At 42.6% G+C, this 9,698-nt stretch overlaps 1 protein-coding gene across 2 annotated transcripts in view; it reads right to left on the reverse strand.

The window, feature by feature from the left end:
• The window catches only part of LOC129480856 (ankyrin repeat domain-containing protein 30A-like), a 124,270-nt gene extending 122,250 nt beyond the window's left edge, over positions 1–2,020 (reverse strand). The window contains exon 1 of one of the 2 annotated variants that reach the window (XM_055275260.2): positions 1,519–2,013. In XM_055275260.2, the coding sequence (XP_055131235.1) occupies positions 1,519–1,736 (218 nt within the window). In that variant the 5' untranslated portion in view covers positions 1,737–2,013. Of the gene's footprint in view, positions 1–1,518 lie in introns of both variants that reach the window. The other variant, XM_055275262.2, reaches the window with a different exon arrangement.
• Between the last annotated feature and the right edge of the window lie 7,678 nt (positions 2,021–9,698).

Below are 9,698 nucleotides of genomic sequence, written 5' to 3' on the forward strand. Positions count from 1 at the left end.
TAATATGTATATACACACACACATACATGTGTAGTAAATATTTTACAAGTATGCTGCTTTTTATTTTTTCTCATATGCAGGGTGATTTAATTTTTGTTTTACTAAATTGCCCTTCAGAGTGCTTGCTTCTGAGCTTCTTAGAAAGGTTTTGTCAACATAAAAATGTATCTGTGTAAATAAGCATTTATGTTTTCTTCTGGTATTTTTATCATTTTGTACATTAAAAACTTTTAATCTATATTCCAACAGGAACTTATTTTGTGGCATAAAAATCTAGTTTTCTCCAAAAAGCAGGCATTTCACTTAGGAAACTAATTCTTTTCCTACTAGTATAAAGTGTGAAAGTGTGACCATTACCAAGTTCTAAATTCTTACATATATTTGGGTGTTTCTGGATATTCTATTCTGTTGTATTCATTTACCTGTCTTTTCAGCTGTTAGCAAACAATTTGTGATTTTTTTTTTTTTTTTTTTTTTTTGAGACAGAGTTTCACGCTGTCACCTAGGCTGAATTGCAGTGGTGGGATCTCGGCTCTCTGCAATCTCCGCCTACCGGGTTCAAGCGATTCTCCCGCCTCAGCCTCCCGAGTAGCTGGGATTACAGGCACCCGACATCATGCCCAGCTAATTTTTGTATTTTTGTAGAGATGGCGTTTCACCATATTGGCCAGGCTGATCTTGAATTCCTGACCTCAGATGATCCACCCGCTTCTGCAGCCCAAAGTGATGGAATTACAGGCATGAGCCACCACTCCCAGCCCATCTTGTGCAAATTAATACCACATTTTGATATCCAGAAGGGCAAGACTTTTCTACTCCATTACAAAATATTTAAAATGCCATCACAATAGTAAAAGACAGCCTGTGTAATTTAAAAAATGTTAAAACGTTGATAACTTTATTTGGTTTATGTAAAACTGATAAAGAACTCGCATCTTGAGAAAAATGAGTCTTCTTAAATTCAAGAACATAAACCATCTTCCCACCTCGAAGTTTCCTTCTAAGGTCCCTCAGCAAAGAACATATTTACATAGACATTCATTGATACCAAAAGGGATATTGGACTTTATCCAGAGAATTTTTAGCCAAGTAGTATATATATTATAGGAATTATTTCATTATGTACGATTTCATAATGTATTTAACATTATCTTTTAAAACCTGTACATTAAAAGTAAACCCCTGTATGTACTTAATTTTGTGAGTTAAATCACTTTAAAATTCTCTACACAGTGCTCTGTGAGAGGAAGTGGGAGTGAAAGAGAAAGCAGCTAAAGTTTGGGGTTGATTTTAAGGTGGCCTGGGCCCTCCGCCCTGCAGGGCGCCCGCATCCCAAGCCTGGGGGGCCTGCCCAGGAAGAAGGCCTAGACCCCAGGGCCCAGAATGGCCGCCCCGCCGCCCGTTACTCCTCCACCTGCTCCCTTCGTCCCCAGGCCCCCCAGCCTCCGACTCTGAAGGGGCGATCCTCCCACCGCCGCCACCTCCTCCTGCAGCCCCGGCTCAGGCAGGGCCTGGTACCTTTTCTGGGAGTCTTTTATATTAAGGTTGATGGTCTTCCTCTCTGTCATCTTCTCCAGCTTCTGGACTTGGCCCAGGCAGGCAGCTTTATGGATCTTTTTAAAATCCCCGATGGGGACGATGTAGGAGTCGTTGCTGGTATAGACTAGCTGGCTGAAGGGGCTCGGGTGCTCCGGGCCCCGCACGCCCTTGCCAGCGGCGGGAGAGAGCCCCTTCATGGCTGTGGCCACCTGCTAGAGAGAGCCCGCGCCTCCCTATCGCCCTTCCCCAGCCCCCACCGTTGGCCTTCGCTTCCCTCTCGCCCTTCCTAGCCACCGCCCCCCCAACCCCAGCCGATCGCCCTCGCCCTTCTTCAGTCCACGCACCGCCTCGATACCCGTAAAAAGTTCTGTGTTCGCCAAGCTCTCGCACACTCAGGCCTCTCTCAGTAGAAATGCGCTGAGCAGAGCCGTTAGCCAGCAGCGCATGCGCAGCTCAGCAGGCTGAGGAGACGCGCCCCGGCCGCGTTCTCCGGGCACCGCGTGCAGGTGGCAACTGCCGCTGAGGCGCTGCCGGGCTGGCGGGCCTCCCTGGAGCGGAACGTGGGGGGCCCACTTGACATAGCCGCCCCTGGCCCCTCCTCGACCTGCGATCCAGGAGCTGGACCCTGATGCTGGGCACCGTGCAGCCTCCGGGGTGGCACTGAGCGTCGGTTCCTGCCCTCCTGCAGCCGGGGACCCACACCTGACTTAGGCGCCCTAGAGGCTTCTGGCCCATGGATCCGCGCTGCTGGTGACGCTGACAGGGTCTGGGGCGAGCCACCACGCCAGGCCGATGTATTCCCTTCTGATGAATAAATTGACTGGGTGCCAATTTATCATCAGAAAATATGGATTACCTCACTAAACCACCTTCCAAACCTCTCCTCTCGGTTTCCTGCATTGGTTATTATTATTTTCTTTTTTTTTTTTTTTTTGAGACGGAGTATTGCTCTGTTGCCCAGGCTGGAGTGCAGGGGCGCCATCTCGGCTCACTGCAACCTCTGCCTCCCGGGTTCAAGTGATTCTCCTCCCTCAGCCTCCCGAATAGCTGGGACTACAGGTGGGTGCCACCACACCCAGCTAATTTTTGTACTTTTAGTAGAGATGGGGTTTCACCGTGTTAGCCAGGATGGTCTTGATCTCGTGACCTCGTGTTCCGCCCGCTTCGGCCTCCCAAAGTGCTGGGATTACAGGCGTGAACCACCGCGCCTGGCCAATTTCTTTCTTTTCTTTTTTTTTTTTTTTCTTGAGATAGTTTAGCTCTTGTCGCCCAGGCTACAAGGCAATGGTGTGATCTCAGCTCACTGCAACCTCCGCCTCCCAGGTTCAAGCGATTCTCCTGCCTCAGCCTCCTGAGTAGCTGGGATTACAGGCATGTGCCACCATGCCGGCTAATTTTGTATTTTTTCTTTTTAGTAGAAACGAGGTTTCTCCATGTTGGTCAGGCTGGTCTCAAACTCCCGACCTCAGGTGATTCGCCTGCCTCGGTTTCTGAAAATGCTGGGATCATAGGCGTCAGCCACCACGCCCGGCCAGTTACTTTGTAATTTAAGTAACATAAATGCTGGCTGGGCGCGGTGGCTCTAGTCTGTAATCCCAGCACTTTGGGAGGCCGAGCCTGGTAGATCACTTGGGGTCGAGGTCGAGACCAGCCTGGCCAACATGTTTAGTAGAAACAGCAGTCTCTACTAAACATACAAATATTAGCTTGCGGCCTGGCACGGTGGCTCAGGCCTGTAATCCCAGCACTTTGGGAGGTTGAGGCAGGCAGATCACCTGAAGTCAGGAGTTGGAGACCAGCCTGGCTAACATGGCAAAAGCCTGTCTCTACCAAAAATAGCCAGGAGTGGTGCTGCGCAGCTGCAATTCCAGCTACTAGGGAGGCTGAGGAAGGGAGAATCACTTGAACCTGGGAGGCGGAGGTTGCAGTGAGCCAGATCAAGCCATTGCACTCCAGACTGGGCAACTGAGCGAGACTCTGTCTCAAAAACAGTCTACCTAAAAATAAAAAAAAAGAAGTCTAACAAATTGTAGAGACTACATTTCATTAACTTACATTTAAAAATGTAAGTTACTTACTTAAAAACATTTCATTAAGTGTTTTCTTTGTTAGTTTACACTAACTAAAATTTAATTGTTATTTATTCCAGAATAGGCTAGAAAGGTATAATGGGCTCTTTTTTCCATTGAAGATGAAAAATAGAAATGATTGTTCTTGCCTATTCTGGGGTCCTTGAAGGTCCTTGGATCTTTACAAAGGAACTCACAATTTCTACTCTTCAGACTTTTATCCCTAGTGAAATTGATTCTTACCAATTAAGCATCAGTAAAATGACCAAAGTAACTATAACATGATGAAGGGTTAATAACTGAAAACATATTCAAATATACATGGCCACCACTAAGACCTTGATCAACAAAAGGACAAAGAAAACGAATGCACATTTAATACATACATGTATATATGGGACTGTGTTCTTTTCACTAGTAGCAATTGAAGAAATGCTAATGTAAAAAAAGCAAATGAACCATCCTACACTATTAAACGGGCATAAGAAAGGAATACCGATGGTCCGGTTAATAATACTACCAAAAAGGCATAGTAATATTTTTCTGGGGGCATTGTAAATTAGCATAGTGCTTTCTGGAGGAAATCTGCCAGTGTTTTTAAAAATAAAAGGATTTAATTCTCTTTGATCTAGTGGCTTATGCTTTGGAATTTATTCTAAAGAAATTGTTCAAATGAACAAAAATATACATAAATGAAATTATTTGTAGCATCATTATTTCCAATAGGGAGAAATTATAAATTACTTAAGTTCATCATAGAAACGTGGATAAATGATAGACTATCAACTTAGGAACATATTGTATTCTTGGCCAGGTGCGGTGGCTCGCACCTGTAATCCCAGCACTCTGGGAAGCTGAGGTGGGTGGATCACTTGAGGTCAGTAGTTCTAGACCAGCCTGGCCAACATGATGAAATCCCGTCTCTACTAAAAATACAAAATACAAAATTAAAATTTTAGTCTCTACTAAAAATATAAAAATTAGCTAGGCGTGGTGGCACGTGCCTGTAGTCCCAGCTACTTAGTAGGCTGAGGCAGGAGAATTGCTTGAACCTGAGAGCCGGAGGTTGCACTTAGCTGAGATTGCGCCACTGCACTCTAGCCTGGGGGACACAGCGAGACTCCGTCTCAAAAAAAAAAAGAAAAGAAAAAGAAACATATTGTATTCTCTATTAGAAAGGGTAGATGAATGGAAAAATATTAATAATGAAAATAACCAAAAATTGGACTTATAAACTATGGAATTATAACTATTAGTATTTGAAAATATATGCAGATCTACTATTCTTCATATGGAATTACAAAATTCAACATTTATGAATACCTAAACATAAGTTTGGTAAAATCTGATCTATGCTGATGTAGGAGCATTATAGTCTCGTTTTTTGAGACGGAGTTTTTGCTCTGTTGCCCAGGCTGGAGTGCAATGGCGCGATCTTGGCTCAGTGCAATCCCCACCTCTTGGGTTCAAGCAATTCTCTTGCCTCAGTCTCCTGTGTAGAGCTGGGATTACAGGCACCCACCACCACACTCAGCTAATTGTTAATAGAGACGAAGTTTCACCATGTTGGCCAGGCAGGTCTTGAACTCCTGACCTCAGGTGAGCCACCCACCTCAACCTCCCCAAGTGCTAGGATTATAGGTGTGAACCACCGCACCCAGCCAGGGGTAGTCTTTATTGATCCCAGTTCATGTGATTATTCATATGATTTGCCACTAGGGATATTCCAAAATATGCAGTATATTTACCACATTACCTTTCTAAAATCTAAATATTTTTGAATTGTGATTTCAAAGAAATCTGACTTTGAAATCTTATTTTGAAATCTGATTCTAACGATTTCAGATAAGCTATTGGAAAATATCACAAATGACAAAAATTTTGCATTAAGATAAAATTGTTGATAAATTTAAATCACTTTGCAGCCGAGCACGGTGGTTCATACCTGTAATCCCAGCACTTTGGGAGGCTGAGGCAGGTGGATCATGAGGTCAAGAGATCGAGACCATCCTGGCCAACACGGTGAGACCCCGTCTCTACTAAAAATACAAATATTAGCTGGGCGTGGTGGCACATGCCTGTAGTCCCAGCTACTCAGGAGGTTGAGGCAGGAGAATCGCTTGAATTCAGGAGGCGGAAGTTGCAGCAAGCCAAAATCGCACCACTGCACTCCAGCCTAGTGACAGAGCGAGACTCTGTCTCAAAAAAAAAAAAAAAAAAAAAAAAAATTAAATTATTTCCTATATCATAAGGGTTTAATTTTTTTAAAAAAAATTTTTGGAAAATATCCTATATGTGTATTAGTATTATTAGTTCTTATCACTTCATCAATGTGAGGCATAAATAAAATTTGTTAAGTTAAAACTTTTGGTATACTTTCATTCATTCATTCATTCATTTATTTAGAGACAAAGTTTTGCTCTATCATCCAGGCTGGAGTACAGTGGCATGACCTCAGCTCACTGAAATCTCTGCCTCCCAGGCTCAAGCAATTCTTGTGTCTCAGCCTTCCAAGTAGCTGGGACTACAGCCATGCGCCACCATGCCCGACTAATTTTTAAAAGTCCTATGTCATATAAGAACATTAGAGTTCTGGGATTTTTTTTTTTTTGTTTGTGTATTTAAGAGACAGGGTTCTCACTGTATCACCCAGGCTGGGGTGCAGTGATGTGATCATAGCTCACTGTAGCCTCGAACTCCTGGGAAAAGCAATTCTCCCACCTCAGCCACCCCAGTAGCTAGGACTACAGGTGCTTGCTACAACGCCCAGCTAGTTTTTAAATTTTCTGTAGAGATAGGTCTCACTATGTTGCCCAGTCTGGTTTCAAACTCCTGGGCTCAAGGGATCCTCCCCACTTGGCTTCCCAAAGTGCTAGGATTACAGATGTGAGCCACCATGCCAGGACAAGAACGTGAGACTTCTGTTACCATTTTTTAATATCTAAGTGGAATAGTATAGTATTATGTGTCAGTGTTGAATTATTTTAAAATATTATGCACTGAAACATGCTAATAATCTCGGTCAGTTTCTATCTTGTCCTAGGCTTAAACATATTAGCTAACATGAGAGGCCCAAAATTAATATTGATTACATACCATCTCCTTATTTATTTATTTTTTTGAGACAGAGTTTTCATCTGTCACCAAGGTTGCAGTGAACTAGCATGATCTCAGCTCACTGCAACCTCCGCTTCCCATGTTCAAGTGATTCTCCTGCCTCAGCCTCCCGAGTAGCTGGGATTACAGGCACTCACCACAATGACCAGCTAATTTTTGTATTTTTAGTAGAGATAGAGTTTCACCATGTCGGCCAGGTTGGTCTCGAACTCCTGACCTCAAGTGATCCGCCCACCTTGGCCTCCCAAAGATCTGTCATTACAGGCATGAGCCACTGCACCCAGCCGCCATCTCCTTTCATTAAAAATTTGTGATCTGAAAATAATTTGAGGGCAGTTATTTTCATATAGAGTCAACAGCAACAACCACAATATTCTAATGAAATGTAATAAGTGTAAAATAAACTTATATAAAATAAAAAAGAGAAAACAATAGAAAGGAATAAGCTAACAGAAGCTTTAAGCAATGTTACCCGATGAGAGTTTTGAAGGAATTTTGGAATTTTCAGGAGTTTATATGAAAAAGTGTAAGTTTAGGAAAGAGAGAAAATTATGGGCAGATACAGAAGGCATAAGCCATGTAGCATGTTTGGGAAACTTCACAGAATTTGGCACTGGTGAAACAAAAAGGCCAAAATTCTACATCGAGGCTGGGTTCTGATTGTGGTCTACCTTCTATGCAAAGGAACTGGACTTTTTCCTCAAAACAAGGAGAGCCTTTGGAGAGCTATAATCATAGGAATGCCAAGATCTGGCCTAGAAATAATGAAGTAGATTTTCCAATTCTACCCCAGCAGATCTCAGCTATCTCAGTCTCCTAGGAAGGAGACAAATAGGCCAAATTGGGTTAGCTGAAAACTAAACTCATAGTCTTCCTGTGACCATGGGTCTCAAATTGTTTCCGTTTCTTACCATCTTCACAATCAAGTACAACATCTTCTTGGTGTGACACTAATTATAATCTGGCAACTATTTGCTTCTCCAGCTCATCTTATACACTGACCTCCTTCATAGACAATGAGCTATCCCCCATTAGGGATACACACAACATGATAACAACATTAAAATAATTACAACTAATATTTCTTGAGCACTTACTATAAGCTAAGTAAAGCATTATTTTAAATATTCAAAGGGTTATATCCTTTTCTTCTTAAAGCCTTGCAAGGATATCTAGATAGACTGAAATTCAAAGTCCTCACAAGACCCCTAAAGCCTTACATGAACCAGGCCCCCTCTGATCCCTCATCTTTGAATTATTTTCCCTTGGTTATTCCATCTTAACCACTCTGGCACACTTACCTCTCCTTGGATAGCACAGTTATTACCTCAGACATGGCCTAGACTTTTGCTGCTCCCCTCAACCACCTCATGCTGGGAGTGCTCTCAGCCAGAAACGCACATGGCCAACTCTCTCACCTTCTCTGAGTCTTCACTCCTAACTCACCTTCTCAAGGAGGCTCTCCCAGATGGCTTTATTTAATTTGCAGTTCCCCTTCCCCACTGCCCCATGTTGCTGATCTCCATACTCTCTTATACTTAGTTATTATCTTTTTTCAACAGTGCTCATTTTCTTCTAATATTTTATACAATTAACTTACTAACAATGCTTACAATTTATTGTTTCTCTTCCCCTGGCAATCATAAATTCTACAAAGCAGTGGTGGTTTGTCCAATGAGGTATTTCAAATGCCTCAGACAATATCAGTTTCTAGTAGATTCTCAGTAGTATGCATTGAATAAAATAATGCAGTATTCCTCACAATCTTCATAAGACAAGTAACTATCATCTTTTCCTAATGGACATGAAAATTGCACGACAGAAAGATCCCATAACTAGATTTGTTGCCCAGCTTAGCTTCAAGACAGGCAGGCTCTTAACTTCTACACTTGATAAACCTATATGGCCTGCCTTTGTTCATGCTTTGCCATGTTTGTCTGGTTCTCTGGTTCTTTCACTAGATTTTAGTTTCTTGAAGGCAAGTTACCGCTATAGAACCTACCTCAATGACCTACCAGGTACCGGGGAAGTAAATATTCAATGTTTGCTAAATTAAACAGCAAGTTACAACTGGGAAAATCTGACAAAGTAGAAAGACTTTGAAGCTAGTTAGACATAAGTCAAAATCATACTTTGGATATTTGTTATATTCTGCTCAAAATATTACTTAACCTCCCTGAACCTCACCTTCCTCATCTACACCATGGGACTGATATTACCTCCTATGAAGATTATGCACATAAGATAAGGATTCACATATTATGTTTATTTTCATGTCAAGTAATTAGAATATATTTTGTTCCATTTGCCCTGGGTTCTAAGTCAAAGGCTGGGAAACTTTTTCTGTAAAAAGCCGGATAGCAGGCCAGGTGCAGTGACTCACGCCTGTAATCCTAGCACTTTGGGAGGTCAAGCCAGGCAGATCACAAGGTCAGAAGTTTGAGAGCAGCCTGGCCAACATGGTGAAACCCCTTCTCTACTAAACATACAAAAATTAGCTGGGCGTGGAGGCGGGTGCCTGTAATTCCAGCTACTCTGGAGGCTGAGGCAGGAGAACTGCTTGAACCCAGGAGGCAGAGGTTGCCGTGAGCCAAGATCACACCGCTGCACTCCAGGCTTGGTGACAAAGCAAGACTCCATCTCAAGGGGAAAGGAAAAAAAAAAAAAAAAAAAAAACCCAGATAGCAAATATTTTAGGCTTTACAGACCATACAATTTCTGTTACAATGATTCAGCCCTGCTGTTGTAGTGTGAAAGTAGCTATAAACAATGCATAAATAAGTGGGTATTGCTGTGTTCCAACAGACCTTCTCAAAAATGGTGCATGCCTGATTTTGCCTGGGGGCCATAGTTTGCAAACCCTTGTTCTAAAGCATGACACCTGGGGTCATTAGCTAAAATAAATTCTCATCTAAAACTACTGGATTAAACATTTTAATATTGTTTATCATGTATTTATCCCTGGATACTGAT

Source organism: Symphalangus syndactylus, chromosome 4 (assembly GCF_028878055.3).
Source record: "Symphalangus syndactylus isolate Jambi chromosome 4, NHGRI_mSymSyn1-v2.1_pri, whole genome shotgun sequence".
Taxonomy (NCBI): Eukaryota; Metazoa; Chordata; class Mammalia; order Primates; family Hylobatidae; genus Symphalangus; species Symphalangus syndactylus.